Source organism: Geospiza fortis, unplaced genomic scaffold (assembly GCF_000277835.1).
Source record: "Geospiza fortis unplaced genomic scaffold, GeoFor_1.0 scaffold196, whole genome shotgun sequence".
Taxonomy (NCBI): Eukaryota; Metazoa; Chordata; class Aves; order Passeriformes; family Thraupidae; genus Geospiza; species Geospiza fortis.
In genome coordinates this window covers 923,340-949,154 of record NW_005054487.1, presented here as the reverse complement: position 1 = coordinate 949,154, position 25,815 = coordinate 923,340, and the positions used below count along the sequence as shown (strand labels likewise).

The following is a 25,815-nucleotide window of genomic DNA, read 5'->3' as shown; positions in this document are numbered from 1 at the left end:
CCCATCCTGGCTCACCCTGCGGTGTGGGCTCCCTTTCTAATCCGTTGTTTCTTTGTGATGGGGATAAATGCATGGCATTACTTTTTTAGCTTCTAGCTAAATTTTGCACTGCCAATGAACCATCTTATTTCATAACAGTGCAGCCTCATTGTGATAGCTGCCAACTGAGGTCCTGTGATTGATGCTATTGAGTCATGTAAAATACTGCCTTCTGTTGTCAAAATGTATTTTTGTTATTGTCAGCATTTTAATGTTCCTAGGCAGAGTTTTAAATAACTGATGCAGTAAAAGAAGCTTTTGGTTGAGAAATATGGTGCCCCGTGGTTGGCAGGAAGGGGATGTGACTGAAACATATTTCTGGCTTTGAAATGGCAAATTCTGAGATGACAAATCTTTGTGGGAAATGGCTGTTATTTGGTTTTTTAACTGGAATTTTGGGAACATTCCTTGTACTCTTTTAGGCACCACCTGCTAATGAAAAAGCAGTAGCCAGTGAAGAATGAAATTAATCATTAGTCTTTTCTTAAGATTCACATCACTTTTGGTAAAACCATGAAAAAGAAATTGATGGGAAAGCCAACAAGACAAATCTCTAGACTATGACCAGAATTTACAATCTAATTTCTGCCCTTTCCTGCAGAAATCAAGCGTTTGGCTCCAGCTTAAGGTAATTCAGAATAGCACCTGTCTTTGAGCCCAGATGTTGAGGTAGGGACAAGGTGTGTCCCTCTCCTTGCGGGGCCAGAGGAGTCCCCAGCAGGGTGAGCTGGAAGAGTGATGTTCACCATGGTACAGGGCTGCAAAGGAGCATTTTGGGCTTTCCTTCTGCTGCTCAGCTCTGATCTGGCCATAGCTAATTGTGGAACCAGAAGCTGCCTTGATTTTTCAGCTTTTTCCCCCGCACCCCTCAGCTGCTTTGCTTTGCTCTTTCAAGGCAGCCCCTTAGGCACTGTGCAAACCAGACTTTCCCTGTGGCTAACTTTGCCCCAGGGAGCTCCAGTTGTTTGCAAACTCCTGCCTGGGACCCTTGGAGAGTGACAGGAGGACAGGAAAGCTGCAATAGGTGTGGTGTGAGAGCTGCTGGGGAACAAGGCAGGTCCCACAGCTCATGTTCCTCTTGGGGCTTGCAGGGAAGGAGAGGACCCTGGAGGGAAAGGTGGCAAAGAAGCGCCCTTCATTGGGAGAATTTTGAAAATCAGCCAGTAGATGCACCTGAGGCAAATAAATATTTGAAAAAAAATAATTTAGGTACTTTTTTTTTTCCTGCTGGTGAAATTGTAATGGGCATCTTGTGATCTTTTCGTGTCCTGCATCCACACTGTAACTCTCTACTGTACTCACAGCTTTAGTTCATGGCTCGCCCATGAAGTCACCAGTGTCCTGGTTGATGACAGAGAGGCAGCAACCTTTGGATGGAAATTTCTCCCCATGAGTGTGGTGTGTCACCTCTGTGTTTGCACTCACCACTCCCGAGATGTTTTCTGACATCCAGGCCAGTAAATCTGGACAGTGAGGAAGAGTATGTGTTGAAAGAGTACCTGAAGTGCCATAAATCTGACTTGAGAAATTTGCTGATGCTCTGCCCTGGTTTGTGCAATATGTCACGTGTCAGGAAGGTTATGGGAAGAAGCTTTCACCTTCTGGAGCAAAGCCCTGGATGGTCAGGGTTGATTTTTTCTAGCATCAGGTACTTGGATCTTAATGCTGATCCTTTGATTAAACTCCTAACTGAGTAAAATGAGTAATAAATGGCTGCATGACCTGAAAGTTTTAGCACCTTCTTCCTTCATGCCTGTTCTCTTCATATATCTATTTATTTTTTAAGAAATAACCTGTATTCTTTAGTTGCCCTGGTTATCCCTGTCTCATTTGAATGAGCTCATTTCAATAACAATACCAGCATAGAGCAGATTAATGGAAAACCTTCTTAAATACTATATAGTGCATGTGTTTGACAGTGTAGCAGTAAAGCTCCTAAAATCCTGGTTAGGCTGAGGGCTTTAAAATCCAGATATTCAGTTATACTGACATGAATGCAAAATGTTTCCACAGTGTGTGTACAAAGGAAAAGCCTGTCTGAGTATGGCATCGTCTTTCTCTTTTTGTTAGAAGTGACTGTGCATGTCCCTAAAGATTAACAGAGCGGCTGGAAAGAAATTAGGGTCTGCTTTTGTTGGAGGCTGTTTTTAGAAATAGCTCCCAGAAATTTTTGGAGAACAGAATCTTCTGAAACTTTAGCAAAAAAGAGCAACAATCAAGTGACAAGAAATATCGTGGCAGTAGCCAAAGTGGGTCACAGAGATGGGATTTTTGGGTTTGGTTCTGTGTTAAGCCAGAAGTTAAAAAGATGGGGTTCAGCTGGGGATCTGAGGGGAAGATTTTTGATTTCTGCCCTACCAGAACCATGTTTGCCATTCAGTGTGATGGAGCACGTGAGTTCCACAAGCAAGCATAGCAGAAGGTGGCCAAGAAACTCATATTACTGTGGAGGGAAAAATGCATCTTATTTGGTTTTGTTCTGAACTTTTTGGAGGGAATCTTTCACTTACTGTCTATTTAAAAGCCTCGCATCTTTCTCCTGTACCTTGGAGATTTAAATTAGGAGACCCACCAACTCGTGCAGTGCTTTTCACCATCTGGAAATGGCATCATCTTTTCTTTCTAATAATGCCCTTTCTTCCAGGCAGTGTCTGATTTTTGAGAAACCAGCTGGTCACTGGATAATCGTTAACCATTTACAATTAAAAGTGACTTTAGCTATTAGTGGAATATTGTTGGCCCTGTAGCAGTGATCCTGCTTTTTTAAATGGTTTTTTTAGGGCTCCTGTCATTTCACAGGGAAGTTGTTGTCTAATGATCTGACAGAAAATGCTTATGCCTTTATCTCAGGGAGAAGAATCAACTTTTTCACACCACATCACCCATTAGTTGTGACATTTTTTGTGCTTAGGCAGCCAATGCAAGCACAGAGCTGCTGCCTTTGGGGGCATCCACCTGCTTTATCCCTGTGTTTGGCTCTTCTTTAATTTTGGGTTTGCTGCTTGGATACCTGGGAATTAAAAACCCAAATGAGTCAGACAGATCCATCACTTTTGCAGGAAATAGGTGAGGAGCAGGTGCAGGCACCTTGTCCTGGTGGTGGTTTGAGTGTTCATTGCTCCCTAGGGACCTCCTTGGAGCTGGGTTGGGAGCTGAAGTAATTCTGCAACATTTTTGGGAACCCCACAGTTTGCCAACGATCCTATTGATTTTTCAGATTTAAAAGCAATTCTCAAATATTTGCATCTGTGCGATGTTTCTTCTGGATTTTGGACTGAAAAGTGAGATTTGACTGGGCAGTTTTTTAACATTTTTGCCACCAGTGACTGGGCTCTCCTTTGCTGCTTTTAGCCTCTTGCCCCCTGTCCATGAGTGTGGCTGATTTTTTGGTTTTGGACAGTAGAGATAAATATTTGCATTTGTTTCCAAGAGGTGAGAAAAGGGAATGAGGCAACTTTACTGTTAGAAACCTGAGCTATTGACACTTTTATGCAGCAAAGACCCTGAAAATAAAGACTAATGGGCTGTGCACAGTGAAAGTCATAGAAAATAGAAATAACTTTTAAACAGCTTCATGATCGTTTCTAGCCTGAGCCAAGTCTTTGTTTACTGCAGGACAGACAAGGAGCTTAAGAATTAATTAGCTAGTTGATATGCATGGTTCATTAATGTGTAAAGGATATTGCACTTTGTGTTGAATACCCACAGCAGGTCATAGCAAAGTTGCAGGTTGATTTGTTGTTCAGGAGAATTTAATTGCTGCCTGTCATCCTGGCTTGACCTCAGGGTGTTCTCTGGCTGCTTCCTGGAAGCTGAAAGTTTGCTCCACATGAGAGTGTTTTTTCCCTTTTTGAGGCTACATTTGTAAAAGGTAGGAATCAAAGGGCAATATTAAACTAAAAAACAAAAATCAGATTTTTTTTTAAAAAGGGATTGCTTTAAAATGAATAATTTTTGAAAAGTCTACATGTAAGGAAGAACAAGGTGTTGTGTATAAGACTTTTTCCCTAGTTTCTTTCCTTTTTAAGTGGGGAGAGAGGAAAATCCCAAAGCCTTATAAAGCAGCTTTCTGTGCTGTCCCTTACCTTCAGTGCTGTCTATCCAGAATAGAGCTTTTCTAATCTAAGAAAAAACATGCATTTTATGTGGACTCTTTGCCAGCAACACCTTATGTTAGTAGTCTCATTCATGGTCGTAAGGAGGATTCCCCTCCAAAGAAGAATGGCCCAAAATTCCAGCTCAATATTTGTCTGTTGGGTCATTCATATATTCAGTATTTTAACCTTTCTCCCTTTTGAGGCTGTGCAATAGACTGCACTGTTTTGGGTTCAGAAATCACATGGTATACCAGGATGGATAAACACTGGTTAATTGGTGCAGATCTTGAAGAGAAAATGGAATTTGGATTTGATTATTTTGTTGCGTTTTTTAAAAAAAAGTATGTCATTTGCTCTTTTCTCACCCTCTCTTCAGTATGACCTGAAAGCTTTCTAATCTAAAAATCAATACACTATTTAATTTTTTTTTTTTAAGGGCAGGGACTTCTGTACTTTGAAAGCATTATCAGTGGGGCAATATTGAGCCCTGTGCAGACAGAGAAAGCAGGATACTTCTGTGTGTGACCTACATTTCTTTCCTGGCCTTCACCTCTTTATCCCTCATCACAGGCAGTGGAAAGAGCTGGAAAGCAGCAAAAGGCATGGTGGGAGCCTGGGTCCTTGTGTTGATGCTGTGAGCTTGGCATCTCTCCTAAGGCAGGATTAACTTCTCTCCTGGTTATCTTGCTGGAACAGAGCCCAGACAGGGTCTGCCCCCAGGGCAAGCACAGGGCTGCCCAGGGCACAGCCTCCCTGCCTGCCCTCCACCTCGGCCTGAAATGGGCACTGAGAAGCTCACAGAGCTTGTGTGAGTGTTACCTCCACAAACTGCAGCTCCAAAGCTCTGAAATAAGTTGACATTAATAAGAATGAGGGTGTCGTGGACATCTTTTAATGAAAAATCCTTTCCTTAGGATTTTTCCTCCTGAGAAGCTGAGAGGCCTCAGGAACAAAATGTAAACAATGGTTATCTGCTGCTGTGGAATGCAACAGGTGGATCTGCGATTGATCTCATGTGGTTGTTTCTAATTAATGGCCAATCACAGCCCAGCTGGCTCGGACTCTCTGTCCGAGACACAAGCTTTTGTTATCGTTCTTTGCTATTCTATTCTTAGCTAGCCTTCTGATGAAACCTTTTTTTCTATTCTTTTAGTATAGTTTTAATGTAAGATATATCATAAAATAATAAATCAAGCCTTCTGAAACATGGAGTCAGATCCTTAGTCTCTTCCCTCATCCAAGAACCCCTGTGACACCATCACATGAGGATGCTAACCCCGGAGCTCAGTCAGCAGCAGCAGTGGCTGAAGGTGCTGGTGCTGCCAGCCTGTTTGTCACCTCCTCTCTGCTGAGCTGTGGCCCCTCTGGCACCCCAGGCATGTGAGGAGCACACGTGAATTTATGAATATACCTGCACACCCTTGTTTTGGTGTCCTGGTTTAGCCTCCTGCTGCTGCAGCCCCAGGTTGGGTCTCCCTTCTCGGGGGAGGTGTTGGCTGAGCTGCTCCTGGTCCAGAGGGTCTTCTCTGCTCCTGGGCTGTGGCCTCAAATGTTCCCTTGAAGATGTGCTTGGGTTGGTGAGCAGAAAGCTTTTTGGCTCAAGGGAACATTCACAATTGCTCAACAAGCATGTCAGAATATATTGTATTATGTAATTTGGCCCACAGTTCAACCTTTTGGAAGCGCTGTCGTTTCTTTAGGAAAGTTCTGCAAACAATAGTTTTATTTTTTTCCTTTGGAGAATAATCTAAAGGGCTTTTAGCAGGAGCTCTCTTCTGTCTCCTTTTGTGCTGACTTTGGTGGGGAGTATAAATTCTGGAAGCTTTATTAAAGGAGTAGCTTCTAGTTAAGAAAACACATATTTTTATTGCATATTATAATAAAGCTGTACTACTATTACTGTTATTGGCTTCTTAGGCTCTGCCTAACTCCAGAGCCTAAGAAGATCAGAGTTTGCAACCCAAACTCTTCTCACGCTTTTTGAGAATTTGATGCCATCCTTTTAGTCTGTCCTAGCTCTGGAAATTTAAAATAAGTAAATAACTTTAACCAGTCCTGTGAAAATGTCATATGCTTAAAAATCATGTCACTTAAAAACAAATTAGCTTTCTTTTTTTCCCCACAATTTAAAGAATTCATCATTTTCATGTAAAAAATGAAAAATCAACTACAAATATAGTGTGTTTTACTTAAGATTTTTTTGGGGGTGTTTAATTTGTTTTTCCCATGAAAAGCCTCTCAAATATTGTAAAACGCAAGGTAAAATCAGGAGAACTGGCAGCTTTGCTGTTGGTATGCTCCCAAATGACCTTGAATTTTTTTGCTACATTGTTCATTGCATCATTAATGCTGATGCTAGCAGTGTCAACAGCAACTTTCCTGAATAAACACAATTCCTTTGCAAAGGTTTGTGCAAATACCTGTTTACAAATAAAGAGGTAAGCAGCGTGCTAAAGCAGGCTGTCAGGCTCACAAAGGTATTGATCCTGGAAGTGTTCCTGAAAAAGCAATAAAAATTGATTAAAATAATAACAAATACATAAAATAATAACAAATACAAAAAATATACATCATTTATTCACTTCAATCTTTTGAAAAACCAGATCAGCTCAGGCAGAAATGATCATGGGGAGGTTCAGCAGGCTCAGAGCAGGTTCTTGCAGGAAGTCAGGACTCCTGGACAACTAACCAATATGATTAAGCAGAAGCCATTTATTGTTTACATGATGCACTGTTTATACATTCTAGAACTGCTGCACGCACATTTCCTGCTTGGTGCCTCTGTCTTGTCCACGGGTTCTGCATGCACTTCTCAGAGTAGGTGACTGGTTACAGCCCAGGTGCTTCACTGCCCTCTTTTATCCAGTCCTTGTGGTCTTGGCATTCTGTTTCTCAGCTCTTCTTTCTTAATTTAGCACAATTCATGTCTTGGTAACTATGATGCACTGCAGAGGGCTCTGATCGAAATAAATACAAGCGGTTTGGCTGGGATACAACGTGGCCTGAGTTGTTCAAACCCATTGCTACAGGTTGTGGTTTCTGTGTGATTTTGGGCAGTTATCCCATGGCATGGTGTGGTGATGAACCCTCCTCCCTTGCACTCTTATTTCCTAAGGATCCAGCTAAGCATCTGCTTTGAATCCAATGTGCAGATGATTATTGTATTTGGGTTGCTCCCAGACGAGGGAAGGAATGAAAGAATCTGACTCCGTGTTCTCAGAAGGCTAATTTATTACTTTATGATACTATATTATATTAAAGAATGCTATACTAAACTATGCTAAAGAATACAGAAAGGATACTTACAGAAGGCTAAAAAGATAATAATGAAAACTTGTGACTCTTTCCAGAGTGTCAACAATGATTGGCCACTGAGTGAAAACAACTCACAGCAGAATCCAATGAAACAATCACCTGTGGGTAAACACTCTCCAAACTCATTCCAAAGGAGCAAAACACAGGAGAAGCAAATCAGATCATTATTTTTTCCTTTTCCTCTGAGGCTTCTCAGCTTCCCAGGAGAAGCCTGGATGAAGGGATTTTTCCAGAAAATATGAATGCCACAGATGATCACTGCTGGCAGAGTTGTCCCCACTGCCACCAGAGTGTGGTTTTCTCACCCTGGCTGATCCATTGCACTGCTCTTCACCTCCCTTTCGCTGCTGGAGTGGATTAAAGCCTCCCAGCAGAGCCTCCTGGGTGGCAGAGGGGACACTTTGGAGCCCCAGGCCAGGCTGGCACTTAGGACAAGTCACAGCAGCCTGTGGCTTCCCGGAGCAGGGCTGGTGACAGTCGTGGAGCTCCCAAATCCCTGCAGCTGACATTTGGGTTGGGCAAACCAGCAGGACAGGCCATGCAAAAGCTTTCTTGGCAAAAAGTGCATTTTCCTTGCAGCCCTGTATTTTAATTGATAGCCAAGAGGTTGTCCCTGATGTGCTGCTGGAGTGTTGGGACCCAAAGGGAACTTTGTGAGGGCAAGCAAAGTTCACCACCATCCCAAACAGAAAATTTCTGCTTTGGTTTTCATGTGAAAAAACACATGGCAGTGCAATTGAAATGACCAAATATTGTGCCCTAACATTTTTCTATTATTTGTTATGAAGTCCAAACTTTTGTTTGTTGAGAAGGAAACCTTGTGCAATGTGGTACCTCCTCACAGAGATTTTCCCTCACAGTAAAACTGTTTCATTTCAACAGAATTCTGATGGTGTCAGGAAAAAATATCTTTTTTCTGGTTGTCAAAAATAAATTAATAATAGTTTCTAGTTATAATTTTCTAAAATCACTGGGAAAAGAGCTTTTTTTTGGATGTAATGGTGCTTTTTTATTGTCTGGCTCTTGCAGACATTGATAAAAACTTTCATTGACCCTAAAACCTCCATCTTGCTTTATATATATTACTATATTCTAAAACCTTAAACTCTAAGTTTCCCACCATGTGATATTACACCCTTCTTTTCAAACTCCACACCCACAATCCCAGTTCTATAATTCAATTTTGGAAGCCTTCTCCACAGCCTCAAGTCAAATGCAGTGTTCTCCTGAGGGTCTGTGCCTTTCAACACAGAAAGTTTAAAATTCTGAGCATCCAGGGTTCCAGCAGCTAGGATGTAAGCAATCTTTGCTGTTGGTAAAATAATCTGGGTTTACATCCATCAGGACAGAATGTTGGGTTTGGAAGGTCAAGATCTAATCTGGGAAAAGTTACAGCTGAAACAAATGTGAGAAGGTGTCTGTTGAACCACTTAAATTTTCCTAGAATCTGCCTGGAAAAAAATGGATATTAATGAGATACCCGTGAAGAACAGGATTTAGTTTTCTGGTTTCTTTACCTTCCCTCTTTTCTCTGGCTCTCCACCATCCTTTTCTGCTGTAGTAGCTGTGGGTTTGGCAGCTGCCAAAACCACCTTTGTTCTCCCTTCTGGTATGATCCTGGTGGTCCCTCCAGGCAGATTTCTTGGAGGATGAGCACAAAGCACACTGACCAGAGGAGCAGGGCTCAGGACAGGTGTCTTGTAGGTTGGCTTGTTGTCAGGGCTAGAAAACACTTACTTGTTAATTGTTTTGCAGAAAGTGTGTAATTAAGCTGCAAAGGCCTGTGGAATGATGCCAAAGTGAGATGTATGGGATACACGGGTTGTGATGTGATGATCTCATCAATGTAAAATTAGGATAACATATGATGAAGGCATAGTTTTTGCCATTCTGTACAGTGAGCAAGATTTTGATATGCTACATAGCTATTTTTATAAATGCGTTGCTGAGCATTTGTATTTTCATTCTCAGTGTATTTCACATCCTTTGGCTCATGAAATCTGTATTTTTGTGCCATTTCTCCAATTGTAAACTCTTAATGAACAATGAAAAAAAATGACAGCATTAGGAAAACTCTGAAGTGGTGCTATCATCATACAGTGTAGGCTTAATGCTCTTCAATGGAAGTAAATTGTAGAACCCTGTGATTAGGGTGTGCATTTTTTCACTGGTGTAACAGAGATTACTGTTAATTTCTGTTAATTCTGTTAATTTTCTTATTGTATCCCCTACCAGTCACATCTGACCTTTGGGCACTCAATCTCTTGTGGTAAAACAAGAATAAGTGGGGAAGCATTGTACTTTTGAGAAGAAAAAAATTGCTTTTTTTGGTATATTAGTGGCCTTGTTTTAAAGAGGAGGTGTAGGCCTGGGATAGCCCTATCTGATACTGGATAGGGTGGGGTAAAGTGCTGAAGGGTCTCTCAGCAATACCTGTAGGTGGCTTGTTGTTCTTCTCGAATCCTAGAATCATGAAGGTTGGCAAAGACCCCCGAGATCACTGGGTCCAACCTTTGGCCAAACCATCACCATGCCAACTAAGCCACAGCTCTAAGTGCCTCACTGAGCCACCCCTGGTGCAGCTTGGGGCCGTGTCAGTTTAGGGAGGGCCCCTCTGTTTGGGAGGGATGTTGAGATGCTTGAGCGCATCCAGAGGGGGCAACGAGGCTGGTGAGGGGCTGGGAACACAAACCCTGTGAGGAACATTTGAAGGAACTGGGGCTGTTTAGCCTGGAGAAGAGGAGGCTTGGAGGTGCCCTTATTGCTCTCTGCACCTTCCTGCAGGGAGGCTGTAGACAGGTGGGGTCGGTCTCTGACAGAACCAGAGGACACAGTCTCAAGCTACATGAGGGAAGATACAGTTGGATATTAGGAAAAAAATTTTCACCAAAAGAATAATAAAGTACTGGAATGCTCTTCCCAGGGAGGTGGTAGAATCACCATCTCTGGATATTTTTAAAAAAAGACTGGACGTGGCACTTGGTGCTACAGTCTAGGTGAGGTGTTAGGGCACAGGTTGGACTTGATGATCTTGGAGGTCTCTTCCAGCCTCATCATTCTGGGATTGTGTCCTCTCTCATCCTGTCACTGGTTGCCTGGGAGGAGAGGCTGATCCCCTGGCTCCACCCTCCTGTCAGGCAGTTTTAGAGAGTGATAAGGTCACCTCAAGCCTCCTTTTCTCCAGGCTGAACACTCTCAGTCTCCTCAGCTGCTCCTTCAGACCCTTTACAAGTTTTATTGCCCTTCTCTGGACACATTCCTGAGGGGCCCAGAACTGGACGCAGTGCCCAGTACAGGGGGACAGCCACTGCCCTGCTCCTGCTGGATATTTCTGATCCACACCAGGTGCCCTTGGTCTCCTTGCTCACCTGGGCACACCCTGGCTTGTATTCAGCTGCTGTTGACCAGCACCCCCAGCTTCTTTTCCCTTTCCAGTCACTCCTCCCCCAGCCTGGAGCACTCCATGGGGTTGTTGTGACTCAAGCAGAGGACCCAGCACTTCACCTTTCTGAACCACATCCTGTTGGCCTCATCTCATCCCTCCAGTGTGTCCAGATCCCTCTGCAGGGGCCTCCTACCCTCCAGCAGTTCAACACTCCAGCCCAACTTAATGTTGCCTGTGAACTTCCCGAGGATACCCTTGATCCCCTCACCCAGACCATCAATAGAGATAATAAACAGGTTGGTTTATTATCTTTAAATAATTTTTATTTAAACTCTCTCTGGGCCCAGCCATCTAGCCAGTTCTCAACCTTGCACATGTCCAAGGCGTGGCCTGCCAGCTTTCCCAGGGAATGTTTGGGAGACATTCTCAAAGGCTTAGCTGAAGTGTTTGTTTGCAAGTAATTGTATTTCTCACAGTCTGATTTTTTTATGAGATATCTTTGGAGGTAGTCTCCCTTAGGGCTGATTGATTTAGGGCTGTATAAAATCCAGATTGCTTATGTTTGGATTTCTGCTGTGCTTTATATGACTACAACTAGTCTTATATAGGTATTATTTTATTCCTAAAATTTAGCCTTTACAGTACTTAATAGCAGTAGGGGATTTTTTTGGTCTTTTTTTGGTCTTTTTTCTTTTGGTCTTTTTTTTTTGTCTCAAAAATGAATAATTGAAGCAACTTGATTGGAAAATTGAAATTCTGTCGTCTGTATGCTGAAGGTTATGAAAAGATGCATACTTGACATATAACGGGGAAGATGTCTTTGTCAGTCATGCAATAAAATTTCTGAGTGTGCTCTTTATCAGCTTCACTTTTAAATGTTATCAATCCAGGTGATCTGTAAGTAATGCAACCAAAGTTGAGACAACACCAATCTTGTGTTGTTGAATATGCCTTTGAGTTGATATTTTGTGTTGACTCAGAAGTGGCAGAAAGACGTTGTTAGAGTGATGAAGGTGATGAAAGACCTTGAGGGCAAGATGTGGAGGAAGGGACTGAAGTCCCTTGGCTTGCTCAGCCTGGAGAAGAGAATCCCTCACCTTCTACACCTTCCTCATGGGGACCCTCACTTTATTAAAGGGGAGAGCTGAGGGTCCTTATCACACCTTGAGGCATGCACAAAAGTGCTCAGAAATGTAGAGAACATGGTTTTCTCCAAACTGAACTGATTTTTAACTTCCTGCTCTGGCGTATTGGAAGTGTTCCTCATTATTGCTAATGGAAAGGTCCCTCATCAGTGATGGCTGTTGTCATGGGGTTACTGCTAGATGGATTTTGGGACAGTTGGAGGTGGTGGTTCATCAGTAGGCTGAGATATGAGAGAATAACAGGTAATCTAGAGGCAGGAGGAGCAGCTGCTGGTGTGCACCAGCAGTGGCTCAGTGCACAATGCATGCCGTGGGCAGCTCTCATTGTGGCTTTCCTGTTGAATTGGTTGTCTCCTCCTTCATCAAGTGTGTTCAGCTGTTGATAGATTTAGAAGTGAAATGTTTTCCTGCCTGCCCTTTTTTTCCATTATGCCATCCTGGTTTGCACAGTTTTTGGTAGGGAGCTGTAGTGCTTGGTGCCATCCTAACAATTCTCAAGCACACAGTACGTCCTTGAGTTTAAACTCCATGTGTTGTGTCTGTCTGGTTCCTACCAGGATGCTGAATTTATGGCACTTTGAAACAGATGCTGACAGTCAATATCTTTCCATGGCACAGAATAAAGGAAAATCTGCTGCAGTGGAATGCCAGCATCACACATAGGTTGCAGCATATTGTATAATTTTCTTAATGCTTCAGTAACTCGGGAGCTTGACTTCATTAATGGGCATGAACAGAGGAACTGGCAGTTGGTAGGGAATGGAGGGAACAAGAACTGAAGGACTGGAATAAAGAAGTGGCTAGAGGATATTTTTATTTGGTGTTTTATCTTTGCAATATTTGAACTTTTCTTCACTTCTTGTCAATATGAGGTAACATCAATGCTTTTTCCAGGTTGATGTTGTCTCTTTGCTCGTAATCATTCTCATTAAACCGATGTGTGAAGAAATGTGTGAAGAATGGTGCAGTCTGTGAGAGGATTGATGCTGACAGGTTTTGCTGTTTTGGAAAAGTAGAAAACATCGACTTGCTTAAGTCCCCTTTAGGACTTCTTGTGCTAGATTAGTTCTAGGACTAAGTGCTAAAGGAAATCCCACATGAAGGTTTTGCAGTCATTTTTCAGTTCTGGTGAAACAAGACAGAACTGCAACATGTTGGGTAATGATGACTTCACCAGCAGAGATATTTAAGCTGTAGGTTGCCTAAAGTCTGGTTTTGCAAAGCACATCAGCTAGTTCTTAATTTCAGGCACAGGTTTGAATCCATTCTAGCTGAGCAAAATTCATCTCATCTTCTTTCCTACCTTCTGTTAAAAACCTGCCAGACTTACAAGGAAGGAAAAGCCACCAAAACACAGTCTAGAACACAATGTGCCTTCCAACATAGGGTGGAGCATGGAGAGTATCAGAAATCAGGCCACACCAGTCTCCAGTCCCCTGGAGCAAGGCCCAAGTAAAAAGTGTCCCTTCTGTGCTGCAAACCTCTCCTGGTGGGTCAAGTTCCCTGGTGGACTCTGCAGCCTCCTGTCCAGGCTGCTGACCTTCTGGAGCAGCTCCATAAAAGTGGATTGGGCTCCCTGCTTGTCCTTCCTTGCCATATGTAGCCCTGTGTCTGCCTCCCTTTTCTTTTCCCCAGTTCACTTGTGTACAAGTTAGCCTGTGTCAAGTGGAAGGACTGGGGGCTTTCCTTGCTTGGAGGGCAGAGCTCTGTTCTGTTTCCCATCCTGGAGCTGCTTCCCTAAACCAAATTGCTTCTGGAGATGATAATTATTCTTGCATCTCAGTGAAAGAGATAGTAATGGCTGTTTTTCACCATGGCTTAATAAAACTCTTAAATACAGGGACAAAATGGGAGATCTCACATTGGTTTGGTTTTTTTGTTGTGGGGGGGTGTTGGTTTTTTTTTGGTGTGTGTGTATTTTTTTTTCTTTTATTTTTTTTTGGAGAGAGAGAAAGTGCTGAACATAATTCCAGCACATTCCTGTGGAATGCACATGGGAGCCTGAAGGAGCTGGTCTAATCAAGTACTGTGGCCTGTGCATATGGAGGATGATGGTGTAAAAACTTAGGAGGAAAGAAAACTGTGGAAAGAAAGAAGCTTAGCTTTAAATAGGCGCAGCATGACCCATTCTCCTCCCTTGTGCTGTGAGGTCTCCTGCTGCAGTTGGCTCTGCTGACCCTTGGGTCCATGGGTGGCTGGAGCCAGTGTCCAGCCCATTTTATGTGTCTCAAGGTCTGCTCTGCTTGCTTTTCCACACCATTTTGTTGAGTTATTCACGGGGCTGTGGAGGAGGCTGGCATCCCCTGTGTCTGATCCAGATGTGCTGCAGCTGGAGGGCAGGATTTAGCTCCATGTTTTCCCTCTGCTTGGCTATGCAAGGGGACACAGATTGGCATGGTACCAAGTGCCAGGACCGAGGTTTGATCTGTTATTTTGACGTGGGGGAAGGGAAAAAGAAACCCCACCACCTTAAATTTTACCCTTGAGTGAATCTTAATCTTTGAATTAGTACAAATGTGAGTGTTCCCATTCTGTGATTTTAGGATAACTGTAATCATTTCAAGAAAACAAAGCCTAGGAACATTATGGTGTTGAATGCAAAGTAAACTGGTGTTTGAAATGATGTGTTGAGCATCTGCACATGTCAAAAAAAAAGCGTTTAATGCCCTATTTTGTTTTGGATCTTGCCCCCCTCCCCTCTTGTTCATCCCTGTTTTATTTTCTCCCTTTTGTGCCTGTAATTGTGTGCGTTATTAGAGCTGGCAGGATGAGCACCTCCAGATGCATCCTGCAGGAACGCAGCCAGTGCTGACTCTATTCCCATGTCAGACTGCATGCCAAGGCAGTGAAGCTTGCTTGTCAAAACCCATTCCCTTTCTGCACTGCTTCTAAACCCATCTTCTCACACAGTGTTTTGACACAGGGTGACTCATGATAACCTCAAGAATTGTCCCAGGCTTAACGATGTGTCTTTTAGTACGTTGAGACATCCCTGGTAAAAGTAGGATTTTGGAATAGCATGGCCAAGGCAGCTTTCCTTATTCTTCTGTCAGATGAAACAAGTTGAGGGGTTTAAAATCTGTTGTGTTTAATCTTTCACTGGGTTTCATGTTTGTGGTTTCTTTTTTTTTTTGGTAAACTTTCTCTGAATTTGTATGCACTCTGAAAACAACAACAACAAAAATTAACTTGTTTTACCAAACTTAATGCATTTTGTGTTGGGATTTGTAGCAACATGATAACAACTCTTAATTTTGGGGAAGAATATACTGATTTTACTTATTATTTTACAGGTGTCAGGCAACAGCATGTCAATGATGCTCCTTCTACAGGATCTTTTCCTAACTGGAGATCTATACTATCACCAACACGGCCTTCCACAGAAACCAAGACCCCCTCAGTAGCTGATCTTTCCCTGGGACAGACTTTGGAGAACGCAGACTTGCTTCAGATGATCAGAACAACGCTGACTGGAGCCCGTGCCAGGACTTTGGATCAGATGCACCTGTCACCCTCCCTGTACCAGGGCAGTGGGAGCAGTGCACCCCAGGAACCCGCTGAGGTCTCAGCCGAATCGCCTCTGAGGCCGTCGTCTCACGATGCCGATGACACAGCTGCTCTAACAGGTTTGCCTCAGCTTGGTATGTTTGCCACACTGCCCACCACACCACCTGTGACACATTTGGGTACAGCTGTGCCATCCCAGCCCGTGCCACTAGAAACCACCCTCCATTTCCAGAGAAAGCACATCAGGATCAGACATGCTTGCCGCTGTTCCATCACCATCATTCTCCTCATTGGTAATCCAGTCACCTCATGCCATTAACTTTTCTAAACCAGCTGTACTGCCCATCCAAGTGCCTTTGTCTGCAGATCCTGAAGGTTTCTTCAGCACAGATTCAGCTAGCTCACAGGTTAGTGAAAGCAGGAATAGTGCTCTAAGCATGGTGCATTCCAGTGTGGTGAATCACAGAAGGGGTCCAAACTTGTTGATGGGGCCCATGCTTTTCATTGGATCAACAGTGCATTTCACAGAGTTAGTGGGAAAAGGGTTTCTTTTGGAAAGGACCTCTTTGTCATCTGTATATTCTGATATTCCTGGGTAAAAATGCATCAGTCTTCCCTGAGAGTAATTTCCAAAAGTTTGTCACGGTTCCTTGATGAGAATATGTAAAATGTCTAATTTCCAAAAGTTTGTCACGGTTCCTTGATGAGAGTATGTAAAATGTCTCTTCTACTGGGGCCATTTAGGGCAGCGCTGACTGGCAGAATTAGTGGTACCACTCTTGTCATCATCAGTTTTTCAGGATAAAGCAGCTGTTCCCACATCAGTCTTCCATGCTGCAGGTACTCCACATCCACCACTGCCAATGAGTCACCCTCAGTCTTTCACAGCACTGACTAATTCCACTAGAGCCTCTCACCCTGCACCTTTCATCTCATCAGGCTCCAAGAGCTCAGCTGAGGTCTCCAGCTCAGCACAGAGTCCTCCCTTTCGCTGCCAATATCACTTTTTCCAGATGCAAAGCACGCTCGCAGCGCAGTGCTACCAGTAGGAGAATTTAGAAGCAAAACAGATTTTCTCTTTAGAAACGCAGCACACTCCTCTCCAACAAGCCCAAGGTCTCCCTTGCTAACGGAGACAAATGAGGTGTTTACTGGGGCAGCACACACAGCCAGTCCCAGGGTGGCAGCAGCCAACCACGACAGGCTGCAGATCCCTCTCACTGCTGCCTCTGAATCAGGACTTTGCAGAAATTGGACTGATGGAACTTAACAGGCAAATAGCATGAGACTCCCAGCTGCTTTGGCCCTGCTCTCCCGAATCCTGGTGGCTTTCCTGTGGCAAGGACAGCTCAACAGCCTTTCACAAGAGGAGTGACAGCAAAGATGTCCGTGAACTTTAACGCTAATAATGTTCTGCATTATGGAACTCAGCTTCTCAAACTTTCTCCAGGTATCCAAACCTGTGCACTCCTCACAGGATCAAGGATACTAGACACTGTTTTGGAGATGGCCATGATGACTCTTGATTTAGCTGCAGTGCCATTTAATTACTTCCCCTGTATGCCTTTCCAAACCTGAACCTGTTACCACAAATACTTCTGCCACTACTGCTTTTGTGACTGCACATCTTCCACCTGGAGATGCAGAAAGTTCAGATGTAACTGCAAATGAAGACAGAAGGATGAGAGTACCCACTCATGTGACCCCACATGCAGAATATTCATCTCCAAGAGCTTTAAGTAATTTAACCTCTGGTCAGGCTTTGCATTCAGTTGATAAAAAGCCACTCGCCTCCGTCATGCCTCCAGTGTGGGGTACGCTGCCATCACTTGTTTCCATGACAACAGTGATGGGCAGCCACAGTTCTGGCTCTTCCAGGATTTTGAATGCAGACTCTGAAAGCAATTTAGATCCTGTCAGCCTTCCTGAAGTTGTAACTTCAGCTTCTACGTGGCCCAACAAAGCACTGCTGTCTGCAGCTGGCATTAGTATTCCTTCGGTAAAAACTTCAGTCCAAATGGAAAAAAGGGAAGTTGCTCCAAGTACTTTTCCATTGGAAGATGAGTGCTATGCACCATACTCAGTAGTGTCAAGTCTGCAAAACAAAATTAATACAAATCAGCAGCCTCTCTTCTCCACCCCTTCAGCAAACTATACATATACATCCTATAGTCAAAACATTTCAAATTTACCCTTTCCTGAAAATAATAACTTTTCAGAATTGATGTAGATGCTTTTGCACTGAAAACATCTCCTGTTCAGTATTCGTCCATTGCTACTGCATTGACAATGCCTGACTCTCTGCAAAGAAAGCATGGAAACACAGCTGAAAACATTGCTGATTTCTTCTGTGTTGGAGAGGTTCCTATCAGTATACATGAGAAAGCATGTCTCCATTTCCATGTGCCTCCTGTTAATGCTGCAGGTGCTCTCCCCAGCTCTCTAGAATCCCAAACAAGTGATGCTGGAAAGATTACTGATGGAAACATTAGGCACAGCACCGGTGTTGGTTTTTCAGCTCACTGACAGCTTGGCTACTTCAGCCCCAAACAGAAGCAGTGTCACCCTCAGCACACTGCCAGCCCAGTCCCCCTTCCCTCTCACCAAGCCTTCTGGTTAAGCAGGCTCAACTCTCAACTCTCTTGAATAGTTTTATCAGAGAAGACACTGGTTCTGGGAATTTTCCAGAATTTGCAGACAACCAGTTGAGTCCCCTGGTTATTTGTTTATGGCTGATAAATATCCAGCCACATTCAGTGAGGAGGAGTGGGACACAAGTGCTACAAGTCATAGTCTAGGTCCCAGTAACATAGCTAATAAACTACCAAGGGCATCCCATTGCAAACCCCTGCCACCACTGCTCTGCAGTCAAGTCATCATAACTTCTGTCCATGCATCACCAACACAGATAGAGTCTCCTTTTTTGTCAACAACCAACTTTACCCATTCTGTTCTTGCAGTGTTATCTGGAGTATCTTCTGGTGCAATACCTACAGTAGAAACTTCAGAAGCAAAACCACTAACAAGAAAATCATCTCCAGCTTCACCAGTGCCAGCTTCTTCCTTCTTTTCTCTAGGCACTGAAAACACCCCTTTGCCATCCGTGATGGCTTTAAGCACACCGATCCTGACACTAACAAAAAATAACACTGCCACAAAACTGGCACCGGATCTGAGCTCAGTAGGAACACAGGCAGATTTTCCTTTTGCAACAAGAAACGCGACTGCCTCACCTCTGGACACGCCAGCTCTGCTCATAACCCCCAAGAGCAGCACGGCCACAGCTTCCACACTCGCACCCACAGCCCACGTACCAAGGCAGATAGAAACAACAGTAACTGACACGCAGAAGTTCCCGAGCTCAGACATCACCAAAAGGCCAACCCCATCCCCACTGACAATGACAGCAGCTTTGACATCTATTACAGCATCAGCGAAAACAACTAGGCTCCCCCCTCCTGCCGTGGAACTCAGCCCTGCTCCTCCCGGCACCACGGCAGCCGCCGCTTTCGCTAACATGACAGCAGCTCCCTCCCTGGATTGCCGGCTCTCTGCCAACATGATGGTGAAAACAGGTACGTGCAGCCTCTGCTGAAGGGCTCCCGTGTGTCTGTGAGGTGTGAGACGCACACCCCACTGTCCAGGAGTGTGGGGCAGCAGTGATTGATCTGCTGTGCTGGTGAATCAGATGGGTACGGACAGGGTTGTTAGTTGGAAATGGTGTTGGCTTTGCTTGTGGCTGGGTTTTGACATGAACATGTCAAATGAAATGGTGAGATCAAGGGTCACTGCAGGACTACCTGCAGTGGTGGGACAGCCCTGTAAGCTGGGATGGTTTGGTGCCTGCTTTGCAGTGAGGAGTCTGTGCTGCTGGAGAGAACAGTGCAGTGACCTGCCTTGGTCCTCAGCCCTGCTTGTGCACAAAAACCTAATTCTGTTCTAGTATGAACACCTTATTCTATCAGTACAGATCCATTTGAAAATTATGTTTAGCATTTAGAGTCGCACACTTCAAAATGGGAGGATTTTGAGTTTTCCATGTGAACAGTGTCACTTCTGGCTCTGGCTGTTTTTTTTTTTCATGGGCAGCTTCTCCTTAGCTGTAAGAACTCTGAACTAAAGGGGCCTGGAGAGGTACCTTGCCCAGGCTTCTCATGGACTCCTTGTGGCAGCACAGCACCAGAAGATGTGTGTGTCTGGGAGATCTCAGCAAAGAATAGGTGCAGAAAAGAGTTTGTGACCTTGCCTGATGCAGGCTACAGTGAAATAAGCAGCTTTTTGACCCAATGTGTGTTTGTTAGCTGCTAAATATCCCCAGCAGTAGCGTGATGAGTACAACAGCTCTTTCTAAAGATAAAAGTAGCTTGTGTACAGTATATGATTGAAAGTACTCATGCACAGCTAAAAAACTCTTCCTGAAAATTATAAGAGAAAAATAAGAAAATAGTGATAGGTTTATTGAAGAAAGCATACAAATGCTTTCTAAATAGAAAATAATTGCAGCAGTGGAGCAGCAGATTTATTTTATATAACTGTGGTCATGAAGATGTGAAGCCTGCCTGTGCAGCTCTGGCTCAGTCCCCTGGGAATGCTGTGCCAGCCTGTCCTCAGGCAGTGAGTGGCCTCACACCTCCTTGGAGAGGCAGCATGGCAAAGACTTGTTGTTGCTGCTAATGAAATTGCATTTGTTAGACCTTGCTCTGGAAGCATGGAAACAATGGGCTATTGCCATGGGATGAATAGGGAACTCAGGAGCTGCTGAGCCCCTGCAGTTCTTGTCTTTGGAGCTGCTGCTAATCCAAGCTGCTTTGATGATCCCTGCACAGCCAGCCCAATGAAAAACAATTAAAGAAAGCAAACAAGAGCGTGGTGATGTCTCAAACCACCCTGTGGCTTTTGTTGCTCCACAGTTCTGTTTCTGAACACAAGGAGGATGATGATCAGCAATGCCTTCAGGGAGAGTGTGAGAAAAGGCCTCAACCAAGTGCTGAGACAAGCTTTCAACCAGAATGTCAGTGCTCAGGTAAGTGTGCTTGGCTTTCCCTCCTTGATTTCACCAAAATAGCTCTCCCACCAAAGAACCACAGCTGCCTGCAGCTCCAGTGGTGTCCCTGGATGCAGAAAGCCTCTTGGAGCAGAGCTCTGAGATTTTCCTATGGAGAGCAGGCAGAGGTGGCACCCACTCTGGTCTCTAAAAATGTAAGGAATACTCCAAAGCTTTTAGCAGTTTATTTAATGAAGAAGAAGTGAGAAATGCAAATTTCTTTTTAGTGTGCTCTGGGAAATGATTACTGACAGCAGTTTCCTCTTCCCCCTGCAGCTCAGGAGTGAATTCTGCTCAGGGGCAGCCAGGTGCTGCTGTGCTCAGCCTGGATCAATGGCAACAGCATGGCTAGTAAATGGGATGTCACTGCTGTCAGTCCACTCCCTGCTCTGAAAACCCAGTGCCTGACGGGTGCAATTTCACAGGAACAAGAATCCCAAGCAGGGAGAAAGCACGTTTTATTGAAAATAAATGGAGGTGATCTGTTCATCACTTCGCAGCTAAATTGCAGGAACCTCTGCACTGCTGTGTGTGGGAGCAGGCTCGGGTGGGCTGCCAGGGCCCTTTTCCTTGGGACACAGCTTCCTGTGCACTCAGGCTGGGCTTTGTGTGGGGTCCAAACCTCTGGGAAGGAAAAAAGTAATTTTTCTCAAAACAGAGGTTATCAATTTGGCTTTGGTCCTCACGCTTTATTGCTGCAAGTGTGGAGGATGTCAGTTGCTTTGGGAATTGTGAGCTTCTTGGTAGCAGCAATAAACACTGCCAGGTCAAGTCCCCTATCTTTCTACAAATTGAGAGAAGCTGCCTTCTAACAGAGGAAACCAGCTAAAACTTAGTGAGGAGGACCAGTCCAGGGGTAAAACTTTTTGGAAAATCCTGAATTTTGAGGTAAAACTCAGCTCATGTTTTGGGTTTTGACTAACAGTGTGTCCATTCTTGTGGTTTGGCATTTCCACTCATACAGGTCTGCTTGTAGACTTGACCATCTGGGACAGTACAGGAGAAGAGGAGATAAGAGACAGCCCAATCAAATATTGGAAACTTTTGTCTTTCAAAAAGTCAGTGAACTGCAGGCACAGAGTAGGAGCTGGAAGCTCTGTGGTTTTTTTCCATGTATATGTAAAATGTCCCTGTATCTGTGCATGGATGAAGGCCCAGCCTAACGTGGAGCTTTGCAGCTGTGGTAGCAGTTCTGCACTCCTTTAATTTGGAGCCCATGCTGCATGGGCTGAGCCTAAAACTCTCTGAGCAGCTCTGCTAATACTGTGTCTGTCGCTATTGTATTGAGGATGGATGAATAAGGTGACACATGGACTCCAAAGTCTCAGGAGGCAAAATGCTATTCTAATAAAAACCACACAGTTTTTATAGACAGTTACAATACAGGTGGACCTGATTGGTCCTCAATCAACATCCCTCACACCATTGGCTAATTGGCACACCACCCTCTGGTAAACATCTTACGAGAAAACGCCAGCTGCAAAAAAAATTAAGAATTGTTTTAATTCCTTCTCTGAACTTTCCCAAAACTTCAAAGAGAAATTCCTGGGCAAGTTGATCTGACTTTCTTCTCTGACCAGTTCTTAGCATCCACACCATGTCTGATACGACACTAACTGATCCCACAGGGTTTATAGGGGATTGCAGGATAAAAACCCTGCAAGGGACACATATTAAGGGTGAGAAACCCCATCAACCAGCTGTCACTGTTTAGTAAGAAATGACACAGAGTTGTCAGAAGGCTGAGTGGCATAAAGCACTCATCTTTACTTCTTTTATACACTCATTATACACTGTTCTGATACAGGTGGACCTGGTTGGTCATTCAATCAATCAATACATTTCACCTGATTGGCTAATTAACAAGACACCCATTTATAAACAATCTTATGAGTATAACGAGAAAACAGACATTAAGAAAACAACACCTGCAGGTTGTTTTTAATAATTGGATATCATTGTTTATCTTCAACTCCCTAAAGTTTCCCAGGCTGATTTTGGGAAAAATTATTTAGTTTTCTCTCTCTCTGACCAGGCTGTCACATCCACAAACAGCATCTGAACTGCTATTGGTTTCTCTGGGTCTGGATTGAAGGCACTTGAGACAGTAGTTCATGTTTGGACTCAGGTGTTTATTATTCCTTATCAGTAAAACAGTCTCACTACTGTGAGTTCTGCAGCTTTTCATTAGAAGGCACAAAATGGCCAACAATCTCTTGGTACAAGGTCTTTTAAGACTAAGCTATCCAATTAAGAGCTGACACCTGGATTATTTTCCCTTTTAACCCAATAACTGATCCCAAACAGCCCCCAGTGTGGACTTTGCTGCCCAATTACAAAATGCCACCCAAATCCATGGAGAAGGAGGAAGAAGAAGCATGAAGAAGAAACCCAGGATGACACCCTGTGCCCTCCACATCTTGCTTCCATCCACAACACACTAAAGATCCCAAACCCTAAATTTTTCACCAAGTGATACACCTACACTACTCTCTATAATCTATTTCACACTCTTGTGGATTCTAGTCGATCTTGAAGGCTGGGAAACTTTCTCCATGAGTGAGGGTCAAGGTCAGTGCTGCCCTGGGGGTCAGCACACCCCAGAAATATTCCTGGCGCCCTGGCTTTCCGCAAACAGCGAGCAAAATAATAAAAAAGAAAAATTAAAAAACCCATATTGCCCTGTGTGTTTCAGGTTGAAATCCTGGAGCAGTCGAGTAACCTGACCGTGGGTTACTACGTCACGCGGGGCAGGCTGGTTTTCCCGCGGCCTGCCGTCGCCGAGAAGCTGCTGGCCTACGGCCTGAGCAACGCCACGGCCGACATGAAGCAGCACGTGCCACACCTGCAGGCCCTGGTGGCCCTGGCCCTGCCCTGGCAGCCCCTGCCTGCCTACCACTTCCAGCTGAAGACAGGTGAGTGAGGGAAACCTGCCTGGGCTGGGTGTGTGCCCATGGTGGCCTCTCTGGGCAGGGGGGTGACAGCAGGACAGGCTCTGCTGTGGGGTCAGGTGTCCTGTGGGCACCCCTGGGCCCAGCTCTGCTGCCAGGGTGATGCCTTAGGGTTTTTGCTTTTGTATTTTTCATATATTTGTAACCCTGCAATTCTTTAGCGTGTAACTCTATACAATAAAGTGTTAGCTATCTCCCAGTTGGGTCAGGCAGAACAATTCCTCTCCAGGCTTGGGAATCAAGGACACCCCTGTGGGCACCTCTGTGCTCTGCTGCCAGGGCCATGGGCACTGCTCTGAAGGTGCTGCCTTAGGGTTTAGCTTTTATATTTTTCGTATATTTGTAACCCTAGAATTCTTTAGTGTGTCACTCTAAACTCCATATAGAGTGTTGCTACTGTTCTCCCAGTTTGGCCAGGCAGAACAATTCCTCTCCAGGTCTGGGAATCAAGGGCACCTCTGTGCTCTGCTGCCAGGGCACTGCTGTGAGGGCGATGCCTTAGGGTTTAGCTTTTATATTTTTCGTGTATTTGTAACCCTAGAATTCTTTAGTGTGTCACTCTAAACTCCATATAGAGTGTTGCTACTGTTCTCCCAGTTTGGTGAGGCAGAACAATTCCTCTCCAGAGCTGGGAATCAAGGACATCTCACTGTCTCAGATCCCAAGAGTGAGTTGGGGACAGCAAACTTGGAGTAAATGGCTTCGTTACCCGCAGCTGTATTGGAAGATTAACCCCCAATATGCAAATGGACCAAACTTATAAAAGTATGAAACCCAAGACACCCAAGACCTGTCATCCATTTTTTTGGGTGTAGCCCTGAGGGGGGCTGTGTCAGCCTGAAATGTACCTGAAGGCCCTTCAGTAAATACAACTGCATTTTTTTCCCTTAATTTTGTCTGGCCTCTGATTTTAGGTAGTCCCAAAAAGGCATCAAGGGGATGTGGCAGTGCAGAGTAATTGTGGGGAACTGTAAGATTAGGAGAGGGCAGAGTGCTCTGAAATGATATATTAAATGATAGAAAAATATTTCTTATATATGTGCTTACAATGTTTGTATACACATACTTATGGCAGTTATGAGTACATTTTTCCTAGAGTGAAAATGAAACAGAATGAGAATCAATATTATGATTGATTATATTTTGCAGGACCAAATGACCTGCAAGATTTAAGATTATAACTTTTTTTTTTAGAATGACTTTGCTTAGTGCCTGGCTCTGAACAAGTATTTGCACAGTGAACAGGCCTTACCATCTTATATATCATTGTAGAAGCAATCTCCATTTGTTTGTGGAGAGTATCAGCTATAATAATGCAATTTAATTCTTACATTTTGTCTTAATTAAGGCTAATTTAGTGCAGCTCCTGAAGTGGCATTATCTTCACCTGCTTAATGTGTAAATTGATCGTTTTGTTCTTGGTGCTGCAATGAGAATACTTTGTCCACATGCTAATGCCTTCCTTTTTTCCAGAGCTGCAGTTTGTGGGTCAAACAGACAACATTCAGTCATGCAAATTTGTTCAGACCATGGAACAGCGGCTGCAGAGAGCATTTCAGGATGCTGAAAGAAAGGTCCTAAACACCAGCAACAACTTAACTGTTCAGGTACAGTGTTGTGTACTTTGCCTGTTGCCAACCCCTCCTGTTTATTCTTTGCCAGGTGTATGTTTTTATTCCAACACAGTGCCTTTGCTAGCCACTGTGGAAGAAGTTTGTTTTCATCTGCAATAAGATCGTTTATGCATTGCAGGAAATCTTACAAATGCATGATTTATAGAAGGCTTTTCATGAATTGGAGTTTTACTGCTTGCACTTCAGTCATATAAATGAAATTCCAAGTATAAAAACACAGTTTTCCAAATTTATGTTTTTACTGAACATGTTATTCTGACACATGAGTTGCTTTCAGTGAAGCTATTCAGGTATGGAGATGGTGCTAGGCACAGTTGTTTTTTGAGTTCTGAAATAATGGGATAGGTTTCTTTCTCTTGGTATGCATTTCAGTTTCATACTCACGGGCACAAATTCACCACAAATTTTTACACACCTTTATATGTATAGTGGGACAACAGTCTTACATTCTATGCCACGCTTCAGGACTAGAGAAATGATCTTCTGGGCAATGTTATGATATCTTTTTGATTCTTGATAAAACTCTGTGTATGGATTGTGCTCCTCAGAAGGAGAAAATTTTGCCATCAGGGCTCTGCTAATTATTTTGGTGCTGTTTCTTGTGAGCTTGAGCTCAAAGTAGTGGAGCTCAGAGAGGCAGCAAAGCACAGGGCAAGAGAGGGCCTACCACAGTAGGTACAGGGATTATCAAGTTTTTC

The 25,815-nt window shown here is 43.9% G+C and overlaps 1 protein-coding gene across 1 annotated transcript in view; it reads left to right on the top strand.

The window, feature by feature from the left end:
• The first annotated feature begins 15,304 nt into the window (after positions 1-15,304).
• The window catches only part of KIAA1549L (KIAA1549 like), a 78,423-nt gene continuing 67,912 nt past the window's right edge, over positions 15,305-25,815 (top strand). The window contains exons 1-5 of the mRNA XM_031063204.1: positions 15,305-15,607; positions 18,917-19,063; positions 20,399-20,511; positions 23,228-23,447; positions 24,957-25,090. Of these exons, the coding sequence (XP_030919064.1) occupies positions 15,433-15,607; positions 18,917-19,063; positions 20,399-20,511; positions 23,228-23,447; positions 24,957-25,090 (789 nt within the window). The 5' untranslated portion in view covers positions 15,305-15,432. The remainder of the gene's footprint in view (positions 15,608-18,916; positions 19,064-20,398; positions 20,512-23,227; positions 23,448-24,956; positions 25,091-25,815) is intronic.